This window comes from Phyllostomus discolor, chromosome 3 (assembly GCF_004126475.2).
Source record: "Phyllostomus discolor isolate MPI-MPIP mPhyDis1 chromosome 3, mPhyDis1.pri.v3, whole genome shotgun sequence".
Taxonomy (NCBI): Eukaryota; Metazoa; Chordata; class Mammalia; order Chiroptera; family Phyllostomidae; genus Phyllostomus; species Phyllostomus discolor.
In genome coordinates, this window is record NC_040905.2 from 206,386,772 (window position 1) to 206,413,247 (window position 26,476).

The 26,476-nt window shown below is 65.1% G+C and overlaps 1 protein-coding gene across 4 annotated transcripts; it reads right to left on the minus strand.

Moving 5' to 3' along the window:
- Window positions 1-2,498: 2,498 nt before the first annotated feature.
- On the minus strand, window positions 2,499-26,476 carry NR5A1 (nuclear receptor subfamily 5 group A member 1). 4 transcript variants are annotated; one of them, XM_036022206.1, is made up of 8 exons: window positions 26,324-26,420; window positions 25,187-25,349; window positions 22,443-22,559; window positions 22,163-22,304; window positions 19,480-20,105; window positions 12,741-12,860; window positions 10,933-11,080; window positions 2,499-3,833 (listed from the first exon to the last, which is right to left on the minus strand). In XM_036022206.1, the coding sequence occupies exons 3-8, from the start codon at window positions 22,542-22,544 to the stop codon at window positions 3,586-3,588; spliced, it is 1,386 nt and encodes a 461-aa protein (XP_035878099.1). In that variant the 5' UTR covers window positions 22,545-22,559; window positions 25,187-25,349; window positions 26,324-26,420; the 3' UTR covers window positions 2,499-3,585. The 4 variants fall into 4 exon arrangements, with proteins under 4 accessions (XP_035878099.1, XP_035878098.1, XP_035878097.1 ...); XM_036022205.1 differs by having other exon boundaries at window positions 24,723-25,349; XM_036022204.1 differs by lacking the exon at window positions 25,187-25,349 and having other exon boundaries at window positions 26,324-26,476.

The following is a 26,476-nucleotide window of genomic DNA, read 5'->3' on the forward strand; positions in this document are numbered from 1 at the left end:
AACCTCTTGCGACCTGTCCCTCTCTGGGATTGCCCTGGCCTGAGGATGGGGACAGGATGCCGGGCTCCCTGGGAGAAGAGAGCAACCAGGGAAGCTGCCACTTTAGCTTTGGGACACTAAGTCCCAGCGTCACCATCAGGGTAGGCGCAGCCAACACCTATTAGCACCTCCTACATAGCTGGCTGGTGCTGAGCCCATCACCGCCCTAGAGCCCCAGGTCGTCTCCTCAGACCGCAGGCCACCGTCACCCGCCGTGCAGAGGAAGAAACAGAGGTCTCCGTGGCTCAGCCCTGGGTCTCCCCAGCCAGGTAGCACGGGGTCAGGGTGGCTGTGGGCGTGAATGGCAGCCGCTCAGGCAGGCTGCTCAGAGGAGTCGCTGGGGCCGGTGGGACCCGCTCAGGTCCATGAAAATCATGCCTCCGGAGGTGCCCGACCCCGCCAGGCTGTGCGGCCGGGTCCTGCCACTACCCATTCTGCTGCAGGAGCCTTCTCCGAGTCTGGGTCTGGGTCTGGGTCTCTTCTTGGGGTGACGACTTCAGAGCCAAACACTGGTGCTGTGCTAGGGCGCGGCGCCAGGGCAGACCCGTGGCCAGGGCCAGTCAAGGGGGCACCCAGGGACTGGGACTCGGGGCACAGAGGCTACCTGTCCTGTTGGCTCCAGCCTGGCTCAAGCGCTGCTGGGGCCAGAGGACGGCAGTGGAAGAGTGTCAGAGCAGCCACCCTGGGGAGGCAGGTGATCACGCCAGGCGTGGGTGGGTGGAGGTGGGGCAGGGCTGAGCCAGCCAGAGCCCTGAGGCCCTGCAAAGTGCAAGCTGCACCTAGCTCCCTGCAACACCTGTGCTCCCACCCTGGGCCCTGCCTGGTTTTCGTCTGAGACAAAATCTACAGGGGGTGGAGTGAGGTCGGGGGTAGACCCTCCACACAAAGACGGAGGTCTGGGTATTTCATTCTGGGGGTGAGGGCGCTGGTGAACCTCTTGAGGCCAGTTCATCATCTGCAGAACGAGGGACATCAGCTGCGCTGAACTGGGCGGGGCAGTTGGTGGTCCCTACTGCCTGCCTTTGCAGTGTCCTCTGACCCCTCCCCCTCACTTGCAAAGGGCTCCCTTCCCAAACTAATATGGGGCAGGTGGGACCACGAAATCCCTTCCTCTCCCCTCCACCTGCTGCATACTTCCTCCCCACACACTCTCCTTGCTCCCAACCAAAATTACTTCTCTTGGGTCCCCAGACACCGCTGGCTGACACCCCTCTGTCTCCTCACTCACACTGTTCTGTCTGGACTGCCCCCGGCAGCCGTGGTCATAGAAAAGGCACAGGGGACCAGGAGTGGCCCTGGGGGTGGACGAGATTGGCCAAGGAGGGTCAAGAAAGGTCTGCATGATGGCTCTGCCTCTTCTTCAGTCTGTGACCTCGGACAGGCCACTGCGCCCCTCGGCACCCATGCCTAGAGCTGGGAAGCAGAGATGGGACAAGCTGGACACTGCAGGCAAAGCCCTGGGAAGCCTCCTAGGAGGTTGGTCTGCTCACTGCTGCCACCAAGTGGTGGGGGAGGGGGAGGCAAGGGAATCAGTGAGAAGGCCAGGCCATGGGGCCCCAGGCTGGCCACCAGATGGACAGAGAGGGCTGGTGCTCTCAAGTCAAGGGAACCCAGGTCTGATTCTGTCCCTGCACATCACCAACTGAGAAGCACTTGCCAAGGGCCTCTCCTGGATCATAGCTCCTGCCTGAGGGCACCCGTGGGGGCGGGAGGATGGGGGATGGCACGCAGTAGGTGCTCACGTGAGGGTTGCTCCCTCCTGCCCAAGGTGGGGTCTGAGCCGCACCGCCAGGGTGAACAGAGGCTCGAGCCACGAAGGCCGAGCGTCGCCCAGGCCTGCAGGGTGTGGCAGCGTCCAGGGAGGAGCTGGAGCCCAAAGTCCCCCCACCCACAGCGCCTGCTACTCCCCTGCACCCCAGCCTGGCTCCCCGGAGTTCCCAACCAAAGGTTACCTGCGTGTCGTCTCCATCCCAGTGGGAGCGCTAGCTGGCCCTAGCCCGCCCTAGCCCGCCCAGGCCCACGCAGGAAAGTCTGCTTTGGCCCACAATGTAAACAGCCAAAGGTAGCTGGAAACTAATTGCAAAATTTATTCCAGGGCTGCAGGGGCTGGGGAATTCTTAAGGGCACTTCTCGTTTGGGGCTGTGGGTCTCTGGCTTTGGTGGGGGTGCACGCTTCAGTGGGTGGGGGTGGGGACTGAGAGAGGCTGGCAGAGGGCGGGGACGGGAACGCCCAGTCGCCTCGAACTGGGCAGACTCGGCGCAAGCTGCAACAGCAATGAGAAAGCAAGACAGGTGAGTGCCCGGCCAGGGGCCAGGGGGCAGCTGAGGCCTCTCCCTGGGGGCCTGGCCTTGGAAAGTGTCTTTTGGGACACAGGGCAGAAGGCCAGGGTGTCGAGGTCCAGCTTTGAGGGTTTGCAGCAAAGGACCCAATGGGTCGGAGCCAGTAAGGGGTGGGGGGGCTTACTAGCAATGTCCCTGATCTGGAGAACCATACACCCTCCCCAAAGTCGCCCATATTCCCACCCACGGAGTCTGTGAACCCCCACAGGGCATGCTGCTGATCACTGAGTGAGGGGGTCCCAGAAACAGTGACCCAGCACCATCGGTGGGGTCCTTGGTATGAGGGGGTGTGTGTGTCGGGGGGCATGGACTGTATTCGGTGCTAATCCCCACACCCCAGCCTCAATCCTCAAATCTGTCCCCTACCCACCACACACACACCTTTCAAGGAGCATCTAGATTCAGAAACAAAACAAAGCAAAAAACCTCTTCCCGACTGCCTTGCGCAGCCTTGCAGATAAATACCAGCCTGGCCGGGCCAGCTGTGGGCGGGGCTAGAATGTCGAGTGTGCCAAACTTCTCCTCCCGTGGGAGGGGGGCAGAAAGACGATTGTAGCAAAATTCTTTCCGGATAACAAGTCAAAGTTCTCCCCTTCGAGGCCAAATGGGGCAGAGGACTGGGGAGGGGTTCTTTCTGTCCTAGCCGGGCCCCCAGGGCCCCCCAGGACCCGATAGGCCCCGTCCAGCTTCACAAACCCAGTTATCCCCGGGTCACAAAACAGAGGACTTTCCTCCCGGTCCCTCTGAGGGGACTCTGGAGACCCCCGCTCCCCCAGGTGGTGCCATTCAACCCCTTTCTACCTCTGTTTCCAGGAGAAGGGAGGGGATGACCTCTGACCCAAGGGGCGCCAAGGCCCACCAGGGGTTCCTGAACCTGCTCCCCGGGCCTGTGCTCCAGGCTCCAGCACAGACGGCGGGGAGCTGGGAGCAGGGGGAGGGGCAGGGGGTGGTCGGCAGCCACCACCTGGGGACACTCTTGAGTGGCAGGCAAGTGCCGGTGGCTAGTGGGGGCCACCCCAACGCAGCCAGGCCCCACTGCCCTCACCCGCTTCCCAAACACGGGGCTTCCAAGAGCTCAGGGGCATCAGCCTACAGACAGGGCGGGGCTCCTGGGTCGGCAGATTAAAAGAAGCCATCGGGAGGGCCTGGGGGGGTGGCTGTGGCCCCGCCCCCGCCGGGTCCTGGTCCGCCCCGCCTGGCCCCGGCTCAAGTCTGCTTGGCCTGCAGCATCTCGATGAGCAGGTTGTTGCGGGGCATCTCGTTGCCCAGGTGCTTGTGGTACAGGTACTCCTTGGCCTGCGTGCTCAGCTCCCGCACCTCCACCAAGCACAGCAGCAGCTGCTGGAACTTGTCCCCGAAGTGCGGGTAGTGGCACAGGGTGTAGTCGAGCAGGGCAGAGTTGGCCTTCTCCTGAGCGTCCTTCACCAGGCTGTGGTTGTTCAGGAACTTCACGTCTGCAAGGGAGGGGCTCCGTCAGCACCGCCCGCCGCCGGCAGCCCCGTGACCGCCGAAGACACAGGCACTGCCACCGCCATCAGCCCCAAAACGCAGCCCCAGTCTCGCTGTCCCCACCGCAGCACCAGCACCGTCGTCACCACCGTGGCTGGCGAACACCGCCACCATCATCAGTCCCCAGCACGGACACCCCGGCGTTGTCCCCAAACGTGGCCGCCGCTGCCGTCACCCACCAAACCTCAATCGTTCCTGTCACCATCACCACCGTCGTCACCGTGGTTGGACACTGCCACCTCAGCTGTCACCAACACCAGCATCCCTGCGGTTACTGCAAGCCCAGCCCGTGTCGTCATCGACCACCCGACCACAGTCACCTGTCACGGTCATTACTGCCATTGTCATCACCGCAGGGGTCACGGCGAAGACCTCCATCGTCCCCAAGACTGTCCCCAGTGTCACCAGGTGGATCCCTGGGCATGCTATTTAACCTCTTAAGTGTGTCACCTGTAAGATGGGGGATGAGGGTGACAACAGTGCCTACTCCACAGTTCGGGGAATTCGGGGCATCGATACGTGGAAGGTGCTCAGGAGAACAGCGTCTGGCGTGTCACGAGGGCCACGCGGTCAGTCGTCACCACTGTCACCCCAGCCCCCAGCGCATCCGTGATCAGCCCCATCCCTGTCCCCGTCCCCGTGGCCACCCCCGTCCCACCTCTGTCATCCCCGTGGCGGTCACCACCAGCACCACCACCCGGCCACGGCCACCACTGTCCCCGCCACTGGGGAGCTGCAGTGTGGGTGGGGGGGTCCCCTCTCACAGCTGCGAGGCTCATGCGGCAGCGGCCGCGTTCTGGGGGGGACAGGCACATGGTGGGTCTACCCGCTGACCGATTAACAGGCCCCAGCACCCCGAGGAGACTCTCCCACGGGGCCACAGGGGCCGTGGACGTCCCCAGTGGCAGCATTCACGCTGACGGGGAGGGCCCCGGGGGCCACGCGGCGGCTGCGCCCCCACAGGGCCCTATAGGCGTCAGCAACGGAGCTGGCGCTAACACAGAGACAATGCGTGCGTCTTTAAAAGCTGGAGGCTGAGTGGAAAAGAAACAAAACCGGCGGATTCAGAAGGAGGTCTATAAGGCAGAGATCTCTACATAAATTTAAAAAGCTGCACACAAAGCAGGCGCGTTATGTAAGAGCAGGGACGAACGGGGGTGGGGGCTGCGTTCCACAAGAAGGGACAACTGTCCGTGGCGGGGGGCGGAGGGCGGCTGGCTCCACGTGGACCCACAGTCCTTTGTGCTGTGGACAGGCATGAGATTGATGCGCCCCCCCGCCCACACACACACACCCCAAGTCTAGGGAAGAGACAAAAAATAAAATAAAATGTCTTTGGACACAGATGGGGGTTCAAATCCCGGCCCCACTGTGTAGGAGCAGTGGCCTGGGCCCGGCCCCTCCTGACCTGGAAGGCCCTCTTCCTCTGAGAAAGGGGCTGTGCCCACCTCACAGGGTCAGGGTGTGGGTGCAGAGGCCGGCACAGGTGCCTGGCACCCCACGGGTGCCCCACAAGGGTCAGTTTCTTGTCACCGAGTCCTCTTTCGGTTCCTGGGCAGCACCGCCTGGAGGCCGAGGGTCCGCAGGAACCCACACGATTGGTCCCCTACCCGCAAACCCTAGCCGGGACTTGCCTGGGACGTGGCGTCCAGCGGCTCAGAAAAGGGCCACCCGCCTGCCCACCTCCCCTGCGCCCCCTCTCCCCCAGCCCGGCTGCTGCGGGGGAGCCGGGATCCCAGCGCATGCACGTAGCCCTTGGCCCTGCTAATCCCTCTTAACACCCTGTGCGCCGGGAGCGCTGCGCCCTCCTGGCAACCCTGATCCCCGGCCGCCCCCGGGCGCCCGCAGAGGCCTGTGTTGTCCGAAGTCGGATTTAGGGAAACCCGAGCTGGGCCCCGGGCGGACAGCAGGACCTGGCCCTGGCCCTCCACCCCCGCTCCCAGCCCCCCACCCCACTTCGGTGTGTAAACCAGGGTCATCTTCTTCCTCGCCTCCCCAGCATCGCCATTAGCCCGTGAGTCCACCGCTTTTGTGCCAAGAAGGAAGTCCCCCCTTGTCCACAGAAGGACAGATCAGCAAGGGGTGTACAAGCTGGGTCTCAGCCCCTACTCATCCCCTGTCCCCAGCCTGGGGGCCCTTGTGCGGCGCACAGTCTGCCCAGCTGCCCTCAGGCTGGCCAGCTCCGGACACACTCAAAGGCCGTGGGCAGCCCCCCACCCCCCCACGGAACTCCAACCCTATCCCTACCTCTCTCTATCTGAACACTGTTCCCCTGCCTTTACCCCTGCCACTCCCCAGGCCGGGCAGCTCTCCTGACACTGTCTTCTGACAATTCACAACAGGAGGCTGGGGGCCCAGAGCAGGGTAGGGACCAGCTCGAGGCTGCCCAGCAGCGGAGGGGCCCAGAGGAAACAGCCGGGGGCGAGGGGAGGACTGGCCGGGAGGCTGCAGTGGAGGCCGGAGGGGGTGGCGGCAGGAGGACCAGAGCCTTGGCTTTACTGGGATTTACTGTTCTCGGCAGCGGCAGCGGGGGACCAGGGCCAGCGGGGCGGAGGGCAGGGGCTGGGGACAGAGGAGGCACCGCTTTCAGGGACAGCCCCCCTCCTAGCAGTCCCCTGGGGCTCGCAGCTCTCTGCAGACTGCAAGCGCCCACAGTGCCCAGGCGGGAGGTGGGCGCTGGGGCTGCCAGGGGAGCCTGGTCACTAACTGAGCCCCAACTATGGCAGTGGAAGCGGATCCAGCTTCCTGGGCTCCTGCCACACACCTTGCTCCCAGCCCAGTTGACCCCCGCAGACACCCAGGCAGGCAGCCCAGTGCGGCTGTGGCCCCTGGCCCTGCAGGGGCAGCAGTGGGTGTGCCCAGGACACACAGTAGATGCCAGGACCCTGATTCAAAACCAGGTCTCTGGCTGCAAAGTGCAGCGGGTGGGCAGGGGTGGGCTCGAGCCTGGCCGTGGGCTCCTGGACGGCTGGTCGTGGCAACTTCCTGTTTCTTCCAGTGCAGGGGTTCCCTCTGAGGGCCCCCCTTCGGGTCCCAGTTTCTCCAGAGAGGCTACTCTGGGCCCCAGACTCAGCCTCGTGGTTCTGGCCTTGGAGGAGGCTGTGGTCAGGTCCTGTCCCTTCTCCCAGCGTCCCAGTGCCCCCATTTAAAGGGACTAAGTGACGGCTGTGGGAGAGCAGATGCAACAGAGCCAACACCCCACAGAGCACCACGCCCTTCATCCACCCGATGCGGGGCAGGGCTCACACACACACCTGGAGACTCTCCTTTAGGGTGTCCCGGGTTCAAATCCCAGCTCCACCACCAGCTGGGCGACCTCGGTCAAAGTCCCTCCCCCTCCCAGGGCCTCAGTGTCCCATGACCTGCGAAGGGAGGACAGACGACTGTCTGCCGCACAAGGCACCCAAGAACCGGGCCTAGTCTGTGCGCCCAGCCCTGGGCCCCGAGCTGCCGCGGCTTGGTGGTGGGCACCTTCCAGAAAAGCCTGCCTGTGCCTCCCAGCCTGTGAGCTCCCAGCACTCCTGGTGGTGGGGAGGCGGGAGGGGGCTGGAAGCCGGCAACCCCCCCCCCCCACCTCAGAGAGCAGCCCGCTAGCTCTGCGGAGCTGGGGGCCCCCAGGTTCTCAGAAAAGCCCCCTTTTCACGGTTTAATTGAATATTTGAATAATCCTTTCATTCCGGCGAGGCATAAAGAATGTTGTCCCAATAGCGGTGACTCAGGCAGGCGCCCCCGCGCACAATGGCCCCTCGAGTGGGGCTGCTATTCAGGCTGCCTTTTGTTGGCGCGGAGCAGTGGGTAAATTGCAAACGCTTAAGGGAATGCTGCCGCCGCCGCCTCAATGGGAGTCAGGAAATCGAATGTTAGGTCGATCCATTAAGCTTCGATTAAGTCCTCTGCGGAACAATGCCCGCCGGGCCCATCTTCATAAACACCGTGATTGCCAGGAGAGAGGCACTAATTTTAATTAAACCTCCTTACCTGCCTCCTCGCCTGCCTGAGACGGCTATTTAGACGCCAAATGGCACCCTTCTGCAGAGCAGGCGAGAAGGAGGCGCTGAGTGGGCTGGAGGGCAGTGCGGTGGGGCGTGGGGGGGCGGGGGGGGGGCAGGCCTCACGCGGGTTCAGGCCACCCCGCCCAGGGAGGCACTGCCGCGAGGCTGGCGCCCACCACGCCGACTGGAGGTCTACGAGCAAGTGGCCATCCTCTCTGGGCCCCGGGCCCCTCGGGGACCCGAGCCTGGTGGTCCTGGGAGGAGCACCCCCCTGCCTTTCCAGACTCTGGGCAAATCTTCCCCCTCCTGGTGCCCAAATTTCTCCACCTCACCCAGACCTCGGGCTGCGCCTCTCCCAGGGGCCTGGGCTGCCCGCCGCCAGCCTTTCCCTGCAGCAGCCAGAGCACCGTGCTGAAATGCGAATCCAGTCGAGTGGCTCCCTGCCGAAGACCCTTCCCAAGGGAAGAGTCAGGGTACTTGGTTTGGCCTTCAAGGCCTTGCACGGGGCTCAGGTGGCCTCCTCCCTCGCTGCTCTCTGTCCACTCAGGCAGGCCTGGGGCCCAGAGCCCTCTCCGCTCATAGCCCAGCCTCCCCGGAGCTCCTGGCTGGCTGGGCGAGGTGCCCTCCCCCAGCCACCTTGGACCCCCAAGGCCAGGCACCGTGCCGGCCGCAGAGCTTGCAAGAAAGATGGAGATGCACTCGGTCATTCCTTCACTCACTCCACCCATTAGCTTGTTCATTTGCACGTTAGCTTCATAATGATGGTTATGATGAAGGCAATGCCAGCACACGTGCTCATTAAATCCTCAGAGCAAGTTAAGATTGTTAGGGTGGTCATTTTACAGATGGGGCTGTAGAGGCTCGGAGAGGGGAGCGACTAGCTCAAGGGCGCACAGCCAGAGCGAGTCTAGATTTAGAATCGAGGGGGGCTGCACCTGGTCCCCACTTCTAACCACAGCCCCACCCTGCCTGGCATGGGTGCTCACACACCCAGCCACTCCTACTCCCCCGTCCTACCCCGCCAGCCGGCTCCCGCCGCACACTGTAGATTCCTGGGCTCTGGGGCCCCAGCTTCCTCTTCCAGAAACTGGGAGGCAGGTGAGCATGAGGGGGCAGGCGGGCACTCTTGGCTCCTGGCACGGCCCCTCGCCCCAGCCCGGCGAAGAGGGCTGAGCTCAGCCGTGCTGTCCTCTGTGAACCCCGAGGGCGAGTCCTGCATCGATCACTGGCTGGAGGCTGGGCTGTGCCGGGCCTGGCCATCCCCCGGGGCCCGGGGCTTTGGTGGGAAGAGGGGTTGGAGGCCACAAAGCCTGTGCCTCTGTCCCGGGGAAGTCTGGAAAGTCGAGACCTGGTCCCTGCTCTGCGGGGGGCGCCCAAGGACAGCCGGAGCCCTGGACCAGGGGATGTGTGGCTGGCGGCCCTCCCTCCACCCCACCCCACCCCAGGACCCCCCTGGTGGCTCTTGATGGTGGTCAGGCCACCTCACAAACCACCCAGACAGCCACAGAGCCCACCTCCAACGCTATGGGTCCCGAGCACTTCCCGTCAGCCTAAGACCCTTGTCTTCATCTCCTGTCACTCCCCAGTCACACTCAGACCCTCCACAACCTGACACACCCAAACCACAAGCCTGCAGAAGTTCACAGTCTGCCCTTGTGTGACAACAAAGACACAAACACGGAGGCACACCCACCCACCAGACTCCTGGAGTCCCCACATCTCCAGCCACAGCCGTCGGGGCTTCCCAGCAGTGGGTCCCCAGAGCCCAGCAGCTCCCAGATGGGGCTGGGAGAAGGGTTCCCCTGGAGGGACAGGGAGGACGGGGCTTCTTCCCCCAGCTGGAGCCAGCCTGGCCAGGGCCCCTGAGTCTCCTCCAAGGGCTGCAGGTCCCAGCTCCTGACTGGCTGCCTGAGATCCAGCCCCGAAGCCCAGCGTGGCTGTCCCCAGCAAATTCTGCAGCCCCTCGGCTCCCAGCCTGTTGAGTCAGAAGACCCAGCCCAGGCACCCAGCCCCATGGCCACTGCCTGAGCACAATCAGCACCTCACTACTGCCCCTTCCCAGCCCACTTCTGCCCCCTGAGTCCCCAGTGCCTGCTCTCAGGCAGACAGACTGCGGCTAGGACCCCACCGGCCACAAAGACCAAGTCTCAAATGCTGCCCCTCCCCATGCGACGAGGCCTTGATGCCCCTGTTCCAACCCTCCAGCCCCCCTACACTTCTGCTGAAGGATTTATGTCCCCAACAAACTCCTATTCGTCCTCCACGACCCTGCGTTGTCCCTCCTCCAGGAAGCCTACCGGGCAGCCCTTGATCCCCAGCCTGGGCTCCCCGTCCCTCTGTCCAGCCCTCACGGCACTGGCTGGAGGCCTCTCCCGGGCTGGGAGCCGCCTGCCAGCAAGGAGCAGCATCGCTGGGTACAGGAGGACACTGAGCAGAGACGGCTTAGTGGATGAGGTGGGCTGGAAGGAGGTTACCATTTCACTAATAATTCCCCTAATTTACATATTTTACAGCCACTGTAGGTTCATGTCTCTCTCCTCAAGAGAAGATCAGCTCCTCAAAGACAGGGACTTGGGTCTTTTTTTGTTCATTCTATCCCTGATGCCTTGCCCAGGGAAGTTGCTCAGCAAATGTTTGTGGAATGCATGAATGAGTGAGTGAGTGGGCAAGGGCGCCTGGGCCCTGGGGAGCTCACAGTCAGAATTTGGATGCCCCCTGCACCCAGAGCAGGGCGTTAGGAAATAAAGGGACCCCAAGAGGAGGCCAAGGACCAGAAGCTCCTGAAATCACACAGGCCTTTTCTGGAGGCGGTATGGGCCCTCTCTTGGGGTCTCAGCTGGGAATCCACCACCTTCTCAGAAGGGGTCCTTTCATCACCGCAAGACTCAGACCTGATCTTGGGCTCTGGACTCTCAAACAGAGACACCGGGGCCCAGAGAGGAAGCAACACCCCGTTGTGAGAGCCAGGTCCCCTCCCTAAGGGCCCCCAGCGCATAGCCCCTCTTGGGGTCTCAGTGCCCGCTCAGCCACCGCCCGGTCGCCCGCCACTCACCCAGGCTGAAGAGGATGAGGAACTTGAGACAGACGAACTCCTGGCGGTCCAGCTGCAGCGCGTGCATCTGCAGCGCGATCTCCTGCGCCCGCAGCACCAGGCTGTGCAGCATGGAGCCGGCCTGCGCGGCCACCGTGCTCAGCTCCACCTGGGCGGGCAGACAGGGGCTCAGCCTCCGGCCGAGCGCGGCAGGGGCAGTGTCTCCCTGGGGCCCAGGCTTGCCAGCCCCCTCCCACGGCCCGCTGGAGTGGAGGGCCGCTGTAGCAGCAGCGTTGACACAGGGCAGGTGTGTGCAGAGCGAGACTGAAGGGCCCTTCACATACAAAGACCTGCTGCCAGGCTCAGGGGCACGCGCCGCTTCTGTGTTTGCGCGGCGTCTGCGGCACACACTCCGTCGTGCCGGGCGCGGGGGCCGGCGCGGGGCCGGCCTGCCTGGGTACGCGTGCCCGGGGCCACACCTCAGCAGCTCACATTCACATACACTCCCAGGGTTGCCCGCCCGCTTTAAGAAGTGAACACACACACGCATGGTCACATCAAGGCAACACAGGACACATGCCCACGTATGTGTTCCCACTGACCAGGTGACAGGCAGATCTCGACACCCACACGTGTATGTGCCTGGAGACATTTGCACAATAAAACACAGGCAAACACATACACACAAGCTGTTCTCATGGCCTCTGACACTTCCACCTGCATGTCAACATGGACCAACACACACACACTCAGGCGGCCTCAGAGTCATCCCTGGGACCAGCATTCCCCTGGCCCTGGACACGCAGGACACCCGGCCTGAGACACCCAGAGTGAGAACAGGATGAGGACACAGAGCAGAGGGCCAGGGTGGAGGCTGGGCTGGGGAGAGGGCCTCAGCCTCCCACCCCCACCCCGAGCGGCTGGAAGCCCGCTCCCCTCTCTCCCTCCCCCTACCCCAGGATGCTCCGTCCTCCACCAGGTGCGACCCTTCTTCCTCCACCGCCTACACCTCCTCTCACCACCTGGGGGTCCTTCTCTTGGAGTGGTGCCCCCCACTCTGAGCAGTGGGCATCTGCCTCGTGTCCTCACCTCCCATCTGGCCCCGTCGTGTGCCCCAGAAATCTGGCCACGTCCTTCCCCACTAGACACTGTCTCCTTGCTCCCTGCTCTGTTTCAGGAGTGTCTGCGCCCCAAGCTCCCACCCTAGCGCCCTAATTCCCTGCCCTAGGGGTGCTCGAGTTTGACTGTGAGCCCTTTGAGTCCCAGATCCCTCCGCTCATTCAGATCCCTCCGCTCGTTCATTCATGCGCTCCTTCACTCACTGAGGATTTAGGGCCTGCAGGGTCTTGCCCAATCCAGCCCTTGGCAACCTCTCCAGCAATGCCTCTTACCTCCCCCCCACACACATACAGGGTCCCCCAAACCCACGGTCCAGCATACCAGTGGCTCCTGGTGGCTCAGGGATTCTAAACGTCCCTTCTGAGCCTTTCCCTCCTTGGCCCGCGGTGGAGGTGGGTGGCCCCCAGCACCTTTCCACTACATGACCAAGACCCGGTGCCACCCTCACCTCCTCCAAGGGCCTCTCCACCCTCCTATCATCCCTGAGCTGCTTCCCCCAGGAAGGGCTCCGAGGGGTGGCCTCCTCTCAAGGCCATGGCCAGGGCTGATTAGAGGCAGGTCAGGCCGGTGGCTATCCCATGAACTTGGGGAACAGCCTGATAGTCAGGGTCCCAGAGCCAGGCCCGGAGAGGCCTGGGACCTCTTCTTGCCCAGAACTCGGGTAGCGCCGGTGGGGTGGGGTGGGGGCCGGGCACAGTGGGGCCGGTCACCTCCTGCCCGATGACCAGCAGGATGCTGTCCTCCTTGCCATGTTGCATCTGGCGGTAGATGTGGTCGAACACTAGCAGCTCACTCCAGCAGTTCTGCAGCAGCGTCATCTGGTCGGCCACCTGCAAGGAAGAGTCAGTCCGGGGTGGCGTCTCGCGTGGGCCAGCCAGGCGCCTTCCTCTCACCCCTCCCTCCTCCCACCTCCCAGTGCCAATGGGGTGTGTGACTGGGGCAAACAGCTTAGCTTCCCTGTGCCCGCTCTGCCTATATGCCTGCGTCACCCAGGTGTGGCAGGGGCCTAGCAAAATAATAACAGGGACCAGCTTCGGGCCCCAGCTCTGCCTCGTACAAGTCATGTGACCTTAGGCAAGCCCCGTGACCTCTCTGGGCCTCAGTGTTCTCATCCATAAAGTGGGCAAAGCACTAGAAGGTGGCCTGACACACGGCACCCAGGAAATGCTGGTCTCATTCCAATGTGAGGAGAGAGCATTATTGATTTGAACTTGTGCCCATTTGTCCTGTGGTCACATCGCTAGCAGCTCCCGTCCCTCGAAGAGCCAGCCATGAGGAGGAAACAGGGATTTCCCTGGGCCTCGTGCAGAGCCTTCAGGCTCAGGACGAGAAAGGAGGGCCCTGGGTCCAGCCCCGGCAGTGACCAGTGGCGGGCCGAGGTCTGACGGCAAAAGCAGGAGCAGAAGAGCGACAGGAGCCAGATTCTGAACCCCCGGGCTGCAGGCGGGGCACTCAGCAGGAGGGTGGGGACTGCCCGGGCAAGCGGCCTTCCACTCTGGGCGATCGAGGCCTTCAACACGCCAGGCTCGGTCACTCCTGACGGTGGGGGGTGGGACTCAGAACCATGAGCCAGAGCCAGGAGGCCGGTGACAGAGCCAGCAGGGCCCTGAGAGGTGCCCTGATCCAAACCCCTTTTTCACATGGAAAATCCGCCCCCCAGGGATGCTGAGGGACCCTCCTGGGGTCACGGGGAAGCGCAGCCAGCCCAGGGCCGTGGCTGGCACTCAGTCCACTGCTCCTCACGGCAATGAACCCTGAGCCCTCCTCGGTGTGCGGGCTGCCCCTGGGCGCCGGAGGTCATCCGAGGAAGACACCACGCAGGCCCTAGTCCCTCTCAGCCTCCGCAAACAGCCCCCACCCCCCCAGCAGCAGGTACCTCCCGGCACCCTCCTGGGCGAGTGCGAACACGACAGCTAACGCCGCTGCACCGCAGCTGCACGGCCCTGCGAGGGAGGCCGGTGTGGCTCTCCTCCCCACCGACCGAGAGAGGGCCAGGAGCCCACAGGGGTCACACGGCCCCGCCTGGATCCAGAGGTGCGCTCTTAGCCACTGGGTGTGGAAAAGACTGGGCCCCGGCCGCCCCAGGTTTCATGGCACGCTCTTTACCGCCCCCGTGGGGCCCTCACCGGTGCTACCTCCCCTCTGGGTGCCCTCACCATCCTCTGGATGCGGCACCCCCAACATCTTGATGGTGCCTGCTCACGCCTCTGCTTCCCCCAGGGCCTGTGGGGTCTGGGAAGGCAGGACTGGGCCCCCATGGGGGGGGGTCAGTGAGCAGTGGATGGACAAACCCGTGCTCCCCAAGACATGCGCAGAGAGCACTGCGGAGCCACCCCTAAACCAGGGGCCAGAAAGGGCCAGGCAGCCCCGGTCTGAGCAGAACGGCCCAGGCCTAACCAACCGCTTTCTCGGCGCTGTGGGGTGGAAGCCCCTCCGGCTCCGTGACGCCCTCCTCTGCTGCCTCAGGCAGACAGAGGGGGAGAAACCGTGGACACAAAGCTAAGTGAGCAGCGGGACACACAGCTCCCTCCAGGCCTCTCCTGCCCGCCCCTTCCCCAGCCCGCGCAACTGAGGACAGGAGGGGGGTCAGTCTCTGTGCGGCTCGGAGGCCCCAGCCTCCCGTCCTCCCTTCCTCCCCCCATCGCCAGGTCGAGAACCCGGCCCCCTCCCTCCTCTCCGGCAGAAAACTCTTCCCAGAGCCAGTCACTGTCAGAACAGCACGGGGGCCGGGGCTCAGCGGCAGCTCGCCCGGGCCACAGGAGCCAGGGGAATCACAAGGATGTCTCTCCTCCTGCCCCCTTATCTGTCCTCCGGAAGTGGCCAGTCCCCAGGGCGCTGGCAGGAAGCCTCCCAGTATGGTGTCCGGGGAGGGAGGCGAGGCTCAGAGTGCCTGTGAGCAGGCCCGGGCCCAGCTCGGCCGGGACTCCTCACCCTTGCCCTATCACCGTGCTGCCCATGTCCCAGATAAGGAAACCGAGGGTCTGCCCAGATGCACCCCCAGCCGGGCTGGTCTTGGGAGAGAGGGGGGCCTGGGAACTACCGGAGGCCCCAGCCCAGCAGCCCCAACGGCCCACCTTGGGAGGCCAGTTGGAGGCAGAGGAGGAGGAGGGAGAACGTGCAGGGCTGGGCTCTGCCCCCCACCCAAGGGGGCCCTGGGGAGCAGACACCCGAGTGCCTGCATTGAAGGAACAGGGGGTGGGGACAGGGAAGGGTGAGAGCAGATAGGGGGGAGAATTAGGAGATAAGCAAGCCGAGCCTCGGGCAGAAAGCAGAAGGGGTCACGGTGACCCGGCTGGCCGAGCCCCGGAGCAGACTCCGTACCCAGACCTCAGCCCCCGACACGCAGCGGGGGCGGCCGTGCCCAGGGGGCTGATAGGGTGGCAGGGGCAACGATGGGCAAGATGGTGGCAGAGTCTGACGCCCCCGGGGCCTTGTGCGTGATTCCCAACTCGGCCGCACACCCTTCTCTGCCCTAGTTTCCTGCTCCGGGAAACGGGAAAGATAAATCCTCCCTCTTTTGGTTACAGAAAACACGTGGACGCTGAAAGGCCTGTGGACCACGGCCGGCTCCCTCCTGGGGACGGGGCCCCGGCCTGGGTTCCCCACCGCCCCAGCCAAGCAACCTCTCCTGCCAGACTTTGTACTCGCGCTCCCCCTGGACGGACAGATGGACACAGAAAGACACCAAACTCCAACACACTCACCACACAGACAAGCTCACACACACACACACACACACACACACCTCTTTTTTCATTGAGAAGAAACCCAGAGGGCCGCTACTGCCAGCCTTTCTCCACGGAAAAGCAGGTGGCTCAGGGGCTCACTTAGCCCAAGAGGGTTGGTTTTTACCTTCCGCACGTTTCCCCCTAAGCGGAAGGTCCCTCCTCTCCCCAGTCCTCCCTGCCGTCCCCCCCCCCCCCCCGGGGAACAAGGACATTTGCTGTGCGGGCCCCGGGGTCCCTCCTCAGCCCGGCCCATCTGCCCAGCCCGCCAGCCTCCCCGCGCTCCCGCTGTCTGCCACAAATCTTCCCGGAGCCTTGACACTTTGCCGCCTGCCTCGAAGACGCAGTATTTATGGCCGAGGAGCTGACCTCCCTCCCGGCAGGCCCCCCTCCGGGGCCCCCTGGGATCCGATCAGTCTGGCGGCCGAAGGCCAGCGGGCTCTGTGACTCTGTGACTCTGTGGCTCTGCAGTGAGGCCAGCCCAGTGGTCAGCAGGCCCGGCATCCGTCAGCCCGGGACGGACAGAGTTACTGCAGCTTACGCACAACCACATATCTGAGCAGTTAAATCTGTTGCCAATCGGGGGCCTCGGAGCTGGGCGTCGGGGATGAACCGATGTCAGGACGGGTCATTAGGCACTCCCGGCCCTCGCCTCCCCCTCTCTGGTTCCTGTCTTCCATCCTCCTGGGCTGTCCTTCTCGGGAGCCGCTAGGCAGGGTGGGCCTCGGGGGCCTGCACACTGCCCCCCACCAAGCAGCGGGCACAGGTGGGTTTCTGCTACCTGACAGGGAGGGGGTTGCTTCACAGACTCAGGGCCACCACGTGGGCCCCATTCCCCCCAGAGCCCTGCGCTTTCTCAGTCTTTCCAGCCAGGCCTGTGCGCCGCTGCCTGCCAGGGCAGATCAGATCTCGGAGCGGTGGGCAAGCAGTGAAGAAGGGAGCTGCTCCCGCGCTGAGTCCTCTCCCTGCCCAGGCTCACAGGGTCCTCGCCAGGGCCCTGTGTGGGGCAGGGCGGGGCAGGGTGGGGGGTGCAGTGTCAGCTCAACTCTCCCCCTCTGAGGAAACGAGGCCCTGACGAGTGGAATGACTTGCCCAGAGTCACGCCCCTGGGAAGTGGCAGGGCTGGGACCTGAACACAGTCGGCTCAGACTCTGGTCTGTGCTATCGCCCCCATGCCACTGTCTGGTCTGACATGCCATGACGTGCGAGGCAGAGAGACAGCCAAGCTGGGAGGCCGGATGGAGGAGGAGGACCCCCAGAGAGTATCCGGAGCCCCCACATCTGGGCTCCCGGCATCCCCGACAGCTCAGCAAAGACCCCAGGCCTCCCGTCGGGCATCAAGGCAGCAGCTGCGTGGAGAGCTGAGTGGGCCACCTGGAAGAGGAAGCAGGGCCCCAGGCAGTCCGGTCGGCTGCCCATCACCATCTGCCAAAGGACCCCCTCCTGGTCCGAGCTCTGCTTCTGCAACCTCTCCAGCCCCGCCCCACAGAGCCACCGAGCTCCCTGCCCACCGCAGCCTGCCCACACTTCCCGGCCTTCGCCTGTGCTCGTCCCACTTCCTGAAATGCCTTAACCTTCTCAGGCTGCTTTCTGGAAAGGCGGAGAGTAAAGAAACTTTCCCTGGCTTTCTTAGATGGGGCCATTTCCCTCCCACCGGGCTCCCCGGCCCCTGTCCAGGGCTCTCGGAGCCCGGGCACCCTGTGTGGGCGTTATCTGCGTGCACCTCTGTCTCTTCCTCCAGCTTGGCCGCCTCCTGGGTCCAATCACTTCAATGTCCCCAGTGCCCAGCCCAAGGGCTGCCTGACTCTCAGAGCTGGGGAGCCCCCGTTGCGTCTGCTAAAATGTATCATGCCTGCAGGTGGGGGGGGGATGAATGGTCAGCCCAAAGGGAGGACAGGTCACTCGGCACCGCTGCCACCTCTCTGCCTCCCCGCCTGTGGGTGGTGGACAGGTGGGAAGTTCCTCACGGCCCGTGAGAGGCCCTCTAGGGGCTGGGCTGGGACTTATCCTCGAGGCTCCTTTGCAGAGGGTGGTGGCGGTGGTTCATATTCCTGGGCTCAATTCAGAGACTCTGGGAAGGGGAAGCAGGAAGGTTTGGACCACAGAGAAACCAGAAGCAGGAAAAAACACTCAGCAAAGCCGGGACAAAAGCCCTTCCCATCCTGCGTGAAAACCCCCGAGAGACTAGGAGGGCGGCCAGAGGAAGTGCCCCGCCCCTGGATCCAGGGTCCTGGAAGGCCAGAGTGCTCTGCTCCTCCTCCCCTCTGCACAGGGGGCTGTGGGGAGTCTGCGGGGACCAACCCAACGGCGCTGAGATCCTCACCCCCACCAGAGCCTCCAGCCACGAGTAGAAGGCAGATGGGATTGCTCGGGAGACAGGATTGCCCTGTCTCTCGTCCCACCCACGAGGGCAGCCCTGAGAGGAGGCAGGGGTGAAAAGGCCCACCCATGACACATGGCGTGTCCCCAAGCCTCAGCCAAGACAGACCCTCAACAACAGAATCGGGGGCCGTCCCCACCAATTCCTCACTCCCACATGAACCCAGGCCCCCGGCTCCGCGATGCCTCGAGGGCTCAGTGCCCATCCCCACCTCATTCTCCCCTGTGCCCGGCCCAGCAGGCAGTGCCCCTGGCCCATCCGGCCACCTGCCCCGGAGGAAGCCCAGGCCCGAGTGGCGTCAGCACTGACAATGCTGCTCAAGGCTGCGGTGGCCCCAGCAGGGGGGCAGCAGGTCCTGCTGTGTACGCCCAGCCCGGAACAGCCAGGGGTGCCGGCCTGGGAAGGAAGAACTTCGGTGGGCCGAGACTAAAGACAGCCTGCGTCCAGGCCCGGGAGCACGCGCCTTGGCCGGCTTGGAGTGCCTCTGAGGGCAGCAGAGCGCCCCGGTCACAGGGAGCCAAGGTCCTAGAGGGGCGGCTGCCAGGCCACGGGCCCTCCAGTCACAAGGCTGGAGGACTGGGAAGTTCCTCCTGTCGGGCGTCAGTGTCGCCTGCTGCTTTAGCTGCAGGGCCCTCAGCCTCGGGGGAAGGCCTTGCTGCAGCGGAACCGGGCCTCACTGGGGGGATCTGTGGCAGGCCCTGCACCCCCCCCACCTACCCTCCCACCTCGCTCCCCACATACACAGACACGCAGACACACGCATGGCACCAAGCATGGCACCAAGCATGGTGCATGAGACAGCCAGACAATAAGATCCTTCGCCTCAGCTGGGGTGGAGAAGACCCAGAAGCATTCCAAACTCAGATACTAAGACTCTCATCTCCGACATTTGAGGCCGGCGGGGATCGGCGGCCTCTGCGAATGGAATGGCGGGAAGGGCAGGACCCTCTCCCTGACATCGGGCTGCGGCAGCCAGAGATGGTGTCCCAAGGGCTCACTAGTCCTTCAGGGGCCTAGGGTCTCAAATAAATACCTGCAGAGACCCGAAGAGAAACAGGGACGAAAAGGGCTGCAGACACAGAGAGGCAGAGAGACGGCACGCCAGGGAGCGTGAGAGGGAGACAGAGACTCGGGACGCAGAGGCTGTGACAGACGGAGGCTCCAGAACCGGGAGGGGGTGGAAATGAGTGAGGGGGACACCCCTCAGGGTCTCCCTGGCACCAGGCAATGCCTAAAGCCCGTGGGCAGCCTGGGCCCACCCAGGGAGTGACTGAGATCGAGGTTTGGGCAGCCAAAAAGGACACCTCAGATGCAGCTGCCAGGCAGGTGGGAGGAGGGACTCACCTCCAGCTCCTTGAAGACCATGCACCTGCGTGCCCAGTCCACGATGGAGATGAAGGTCTGGTCGGCCATCCTGCACAGGAGGTTGAAGGGTGCGGGCTGGTCGGAGCGGCCCTTGGTGGGCTCCTGCAGGCAGCCCAGGATGCGCGCCCGCACCTGGTCCTCGTCCGGCTCCAGCTGCAGTAGCTGCAGGATGAACTCCGGCACGCCAGGCCCTCCGGAGAAGGGCTCCGGGTAGCCGTAGGGCGGCCCAGGCTGCGGCGGGCTGGCGTAGGGCTCTGGGTACTCGGACTTGATGGCCCGGCCAGGGAAGCTGGGGTAGAGGTAGCCGGCCAGGGGCCCGTGGGCACCAGGCATGGCCATGGGCAGTGCTGGAGGCCCGAAGTCGCCCAGTGGCCCAGCAGGTGGACCAGAGGCCAGGCCCTTGGGCTCTGGCGCATGTAGACTGGGGGTTAGCATGTAGTCCGGTGGGGGAGGAGGTGGTGGGGGCACCCCCACTGGGGGGCCCGTCTCCATCTTGAAGCCATTGGCTCGAATCTGTGCCTTCTTCTGCTGCTTCAGGGCCCGGTCCCGCTTGTACATGGGCCCAAACTTGTTCCGGCCACCCCGCATGCGGTCAGCACGGACAGCTGTGGGCACAGGTGAGGGTCAGGCCCCCCTCCAAGCCGCCCCGCTCACAGAGCTTTCCCAAACAGATCTGACCGTGCCGCTCCCCAGCTCAGTACCCTTTTACGGCTCCCTCCGCCTGGGGGTGAAGCTAGTCACCTTAGTGCGGTACTCAAGGCCCTGCTTCCCTCTCTAGGCTGTTCCCCACAAAACCCTGTGTTTTTTCTACCCTGCTTTACTCATCTCTCTGCTCCTTGACCTGGCGCTCCTCCCACCCTCCCTTTAATATTCCCTTTGCCTCAACCCCCTTCCCTCTCTTCTGCCCAATGAACACCCAGCCCTCAGGTCACCACCTCCATGAAGCATTCCTAGATTCGTCCAGGTAGAAGCCACTGTCCTAGCCCTGGATGTCCTGCCCCTTGCCCACTCTCATCCTGCTGAGAGGTATCATGCCACGTGTCCCAGTCTGAGAGCTCCTAGGGGGGCTCTCAGGTGCCTGGCCCGGGGCCTGGCAAGGAAATGGTGACAGGAAGTAGACCCTGGACAACTTTTTTCATAGCTGGGTCCCCGTGTCCAGCTGGTTACCCACTGACTAGTTGACTCTGGCAAGCCCCTGTTGCAAAATGACTCCCGTTCAGGCTGCGTCAGGCTCTGTGATGGGGGCAGAGTCCTCCCTTGCTGAGCAGATGTCCTTCTGCCCAGCCAACAATATGTCACTAGCCAGGCCCGAATGTTGCAGCTCTGCAGCTACAGGATGGCCCCGGCCCCTCCTCAGACCGGGAGCCCAGCCTGGGCTCTGGGAGAGGGGAGAGAGCAGGAGGCAGAGAGCGGCGCTCAGCAAGGGATGGGGCTTGGGGGCCTGCCCAGCCCCCCTTCCTGCTGCGGCGGTGGGCAGCTCTGCTCCCAGAGACTAGACCCCACCAGGGGTTTCTGCCACTCACAACACCCAGCTCTGCTGAGGGCCTGGATCTGGGGACACGGGACCTGGGCACAGGATGGGAGACCTCCCAGCAGGAGTCCTCCTCTAGGTGGCAGGACTGTGGCCTGCAGCTTGGAGTCACCAGGGGTCTTCTACGTTTTAAAATACCTCCAGCCAACAGCTGCCTGCTCCCGCACAGCCCGGCCGGCTGGGGCCAGCAGGGTGGGAGCCTTCCATGTCCACCCTCAAAGAGCCTGAGTCCTTCCCACTGAAATGTCTTTCCTTCTCCTCTGGACTGAGAGCTGGAGGGTGGGGTGGGGTGGGGTGGGGGTGAGGAGGCAAGGATGGGCCTGGGTTCTCTGGGGGCGAAGGTTCCCCACTCCCCAGCTCTCTTAAAGGGGTCTGGCTAAAAACTCCGGCAGGAAGGAATCTCACCCGCTGAGTGAATGAACTGAGTGAATTTTTCGGATGGATGGAGAGATGAAGGGGGGGGGGGGCTGGCTGAGTGAGGGCTGGACCGTGACGGCAGACAGGTGATAACACGAAGAACGGTGGCGATGATGATAACAGCTAACCTGCCGAGCACTGGCCACGGCCAGGCGCAGAACTGGGAGCTATTCACGCAACTCCCTCCCACTAACGCAAGAGGAAGGCACTGCTGTCAGCCCATTTTGCAGAAGGGGGATCTGCAGCTCAGAGAGGTTGAGGAACCTGCCTAATGCCACCCAGCCCATAAGTGGCAGCACTGGGACTTTAACTCTGGCAAAAGCATTGCAAGCCCTGGCTCTGGCTGCTGTTGGGTGTCAGCACCGGTGTTGCGGAACTTTTCCCTCGCAGAGAGGGCAGCTCAGCGAGGCTCGTCCCTGCGCTGCTCAGCCCTCTCAGGGGCTGGGGAAAGGCCCGTTTCCCTGGGGCCCACAGTCAGACACTTCTCCACCTGGCTCTGGCGGGTCCTGCACGCATTCCCGCCCCGGGCCTGAGCAGGGCCAGCTCTCACCCCTTCCCGAAGAGACCCGCTCTGACGGTCACAGGAGGGGTCGCGACCGCTGGGCCCCAGAAACTTGAAGAAGGCCAGCGGCGCCCTGCCCTCGCCCCTCCTTCCCACCCACCGCGCCCGCTCGGCCCGAGGGCAGGGGCCGGAGGCGGCGGCGGCGCGCGCACCTTCCAGGCGCATCCCCACGGTCAGGCACTTCTGGAAGCGGCAGAAGGGACAGCGCTTGCGCTGCGTCTTGTCGATCTTGCAGCTCTGGCTCTCGGTGCACGTGTAGTGCTTGTTGTTCTGCACCGTGCGCTTGAAGAAGCCCTGCGGGGAAGGGGAGTGAGCGCGGGAGCGGGCCCCAGCCCTCTCTACCGCCCCGGGGGGCTTTGCCCCGCGTACCCCGCCCCCAGCGCTTGCCAGCCCGGCGCGCGCTTCCCCCTGCCCGCCAGCCGCCCCGCTCACCTTGCAGCTCTCGCATGTGAGCAGCCCGTAGTGGTAGCCTGACACCTTGTCCCCACACACAGGGCACAGCTCGTCCAGGTCCTCGTCGTACGAATAGTCCATGCCCGCGGCGTCCGCCTGAGGAGGGAGGAGGGGGTCAGCGCGGGCCGGACGGCGACCGGCGACGCGGCACGCCCGGTCCCTGGGGTCCCACAGCTCCGCCGCCGCGCCCCCCACGGCACCCACCGGGTGTCCGGCCCCTGTCCCCCGGGACGGCACCCTGGGCCAGGACGCCCGAGGCGGGCCCCCATTCGAGCCCCCTGCGCGGCCCGCGCCGGCCTCCCGCCGGGTCCCCGCGCCCGCCCCAGACTCCTCGTCCTTCCCGGGGGCTCCTGGGGCGCTGCCCGGGCGGGGCCCCAGCCCGGACCCGAAGACTCGATGCGCTTCGAGCGGGATTCGTTTGTCTGAGAACAAAACCCCGATTCTAAGAAAACGAGATGGGCTGGGCCGCGAGGGAGCCTCCAGGGAGCCCGGTGGGAGCGGCGCCCGGCGTTCTGGGACGCGGCGGGGACCAGGGACCCAGAGACGAAGTCTGAGCGAGACGGGGAGACAGACGGGCCGAGACCAGAGCGAGGGACGCGGCTGGCGGCGCGGGACAGAACGGACCGGAGCCCACAGACGCGACCACCCGAGCGCCGGGCGCACAGCAGGGCGGAGGCCGAGGAGACCCGGGAGACGGGAAAGACGGAGGGGGAGACGGAGACGGAGACGGCGAGAGGACGAACGAACGAACGAACGAGCGGCCCGAGACGAGACACCGGGAGGCAGAGGCCAGAGGAGAAAACCTGAGAGACGGAGGCAGCAGCGGAGACGCCGCGGTCGCCGAGACGGAGCGAGACGGCGGGAGAGACCCGGAGAGAAGGAGGCGCCGGGCCGGGGGGTCGGGACGCGGAGCCGCAAGGAAGGGCCTGAGCTCCCCGGGGCGGGGGTCCCCCGAGGGGTCGAACCCGCACAGGGACTGGAGCCGAAAGGGTCGGCAAACGACGGTGCCCGGGACAGAGGGCCCCGGGCGGGGACAAAGCCCGAGGCGGAGACGGAGACAGGAGGCGCAGCCGGTGCCACCGAGCCCGAGACGTCGGGCGGGCGGACGCGGAGAGGGCGCCGCAGGGACGGCGAGCGCAGCGCAGGGAGCCACAAGCCGGGCGGCGGGCAGAGACCTCGGGCGGAGAGTCCAGGTCCCGAGGAGCGAAGGGCGCAGAGCCCAGGCCGGGGAGCGCGAAGGGGCGCGACGGCGGCCGCGGCGCGGGAGGCGCCCACCTGGCGGCTCTGGCCAGCAGCAGCGTCCGCGTCCCACCCGCGCGGAGCCCCGCACCTCCCGGCCGCGCCGCCGCCGCCGGCGAGGAGCCGCACCCGGGCGCAGCGCCGCCCGCCCGCGATGACGGCCGCTCGGGGCTTGGGCGCTCCCCCCACCCGCGCCTCCCCGCCCCCGCCGCCTCCAGGGCCGCTGCACCGCGCACCTGGGACCCGGGCCCCTCGGCAGCCAGTGCGCGCCGCGCGAACCCGCCGCGCCCGGCCCGGGGCTGGCCCTTCTATACTGGCGCGTGCGGTATCCGGGGGCGGAGGGCCGGCCGAGTCCTCCCCACCCCGGGCCGGGCCCGCGCCCTCCCCCGCCACCTCTGTCGGCTGGCGCCTTCACCCCCATCCCCTGCCCCTCCCACCCCCAGCCTGTTCCCCCGGAGCCCGCGCGCCCCGGAATCCAGGCAGGTGCTGGGCGCCTGGGAGCCTCGTGCCAACCGCCGGCGCTGGGAGGAGGGGGCCCCTGTTCGTCCACCCAGCTCAGTGGTGGCGAGGGCCACGCGGGGGGCGCTGGCCGTTGTGTAGCCTGGACGTGGGTGAGGGCAAACGTGGGGGCCGTGGCCACGGCACGGGATCAAGGCGACAAACCAGGTTCTCGCCCGGGACCTGCCACGTTTCTCCCTGAAGACTGAAGCAGACCTCCCCCACCCGACTCCTTCTCCGGCCCTCAGTTTCCGCATCTGTGAAATGGGACTAAAGACTGGCTTTCCCTAAGGGCGGTCGGTCGGTCGTAGGAACCGAAGAGGAGCCGGCAAAGCCCACGCTGGAACTGGAAGGCGATCGCTAATGTCCAGCGAAGAGACCTGGGCAAACCCCTTCCCCTTCTTGGGCCTCAGTTTTCTCGCCTGGAAATGGGAGTCTTAGTTATCCCACCCTGCGAATTCTCCGAGGGGGAGGGAGAACCCGAGGCCACCGAGCGGGTGGGCGCTGGTAGAACAGACAGACCCTGGGGTGCAAGGGACCTTCCCTGCTCTCGAGCTGCGCCTGCACCGGGCTGGGCGCGGGCGGGGGCCGGGGCCGCCCCGCAGCCCTAGGGACAAAGGCGTCCTCTGGCCGAGCCGGGCTGAGCTGTCGCTCTGCGCTGGGGAACGTCGTGGTCACTCTCCGCTTTTCAGATGGAAAAACTGAGGCAGGAGCCGTCTGGCGTCCTGGCCCCGCCCCCTCGGTCCCCTAGGGTCCCAGAAAGTGTTGAGAGCGGCGAGGCCAAAAAGCCGCAATCTTCAGGACGAGAAACAGGACGGTTATGCGCCGCCGACGACCGAAAGGCCGAGATCTGGAGGCTCAGACCCCAGGCGGCCTGCGTCTGGGCCCCGGACCCGAGGCTTCCGGCTGCAGTTGGAGCTGGCGCCCGGGTGCTGCGAGCCGAGGCCTGGAGGCCCCCCCACGCAGACCGCTTCTGTCTCGCTCACCACGCCGGGGCCGGGACGGAGGGCAGGAGCTGCAGCCCACTTGCTGTGCAAGCTCGGGCAGGTCACTTCGCTTCCCTGAGCCTCAGTTTCTCGCGTATGAAAACGGAAAAGACCGGCCCTATAGAAGGAGTTCAGCGGCTTCCATGAGATTCCGTGGATGGATCTTGGTGAGGAGGAAGGAGGACCAGAGGCCCAGTTGGCTGCAGAACCCCCCACCCCGCGCCCCAAGCTCTGGAAAGAACCGCATTTGCCAGAGCTGGAGGGGGACTGGGCGCCCCTGCCTCTGAACAGCTCCGCGTCAGGGAGGGGCCCGCAGAAAGCGGGAAAGGGGGAGGAGCACCGCCTCTGCAGGGGAGTGAGGGGGACTGAAGGGGAAGGCAGGGCTGGGGCGGGGTGGGGGGGGGGGTCAGAGTCGACCTCTCCAGGGTAGAGCCCCCTGGAGTCTCCTGGACATCGCTGAGAAAGACCTAGGCCGTGTAAGCACAGCCTGGGCCCCGTGGGGGTGGGGGGGTAGGGGAACAGGTCAGGTTGGGGCTACCCTCCAAACTAGTCCCCCCTTCTCCCTCCAGCTTGACCCCCCTCTTCCCGGGAGTGTCTTGGGCTGAGCCCCCAGGCCCCATGGCACCCACCCCTCAGTCCCAGGTCCCAGCCCACTGGGGAACCACAGCCCCTCAGCAGCCTGCTCAGGGAAGCCGCACTGATCCCACCCAGCCACAGACCCCGGACTGACAGACGGACACTGGAGACGGGCGTGCAAACCCATATGGGCCCCCGAGACACTCACAGAGGCAGCACAGACATGCAGGCTGGGGGACCCGGGGAGCAGGGACACATTCACAGACTGCGAGGCTTGGGCCAGCACAGCCCGGGGGACACTGGCCACGGACCAACAACAGTGACCCCCACAGTGCCTGTCCCCCCACCCCCAGGCCTGGCTCCTCCCACCAGCCCCCCGGGAGGGAAGAAGAGGGAGCAGCAAGCTGGGAGGGCAGGTCTGGGGAGATCCCTGGCCCCTTCTCTGCCCGGAGCAGTGGGCACCGGCCACTGGGCAGAGCAGGCAGTGGCCGGGCCCGGCCGCAGGGCGGCACTGAGGCGGGAGGCTGGCCGCTGGAGGCCTGGGCCCGGGCCTTCACTTACGGAACGGAAGGCGGCTCTCACGCCGGATGAGGGTGGACAGTGGGCACCGGGGGTCCAGAGGGCGGCTCTGGCGGCCCAAGTGGGGCAGCGGTGACCGCGGGCACACGGGAACTCCTTCACGCCACGGCGGGCGGCGGGCGGACAGTAGGCTGG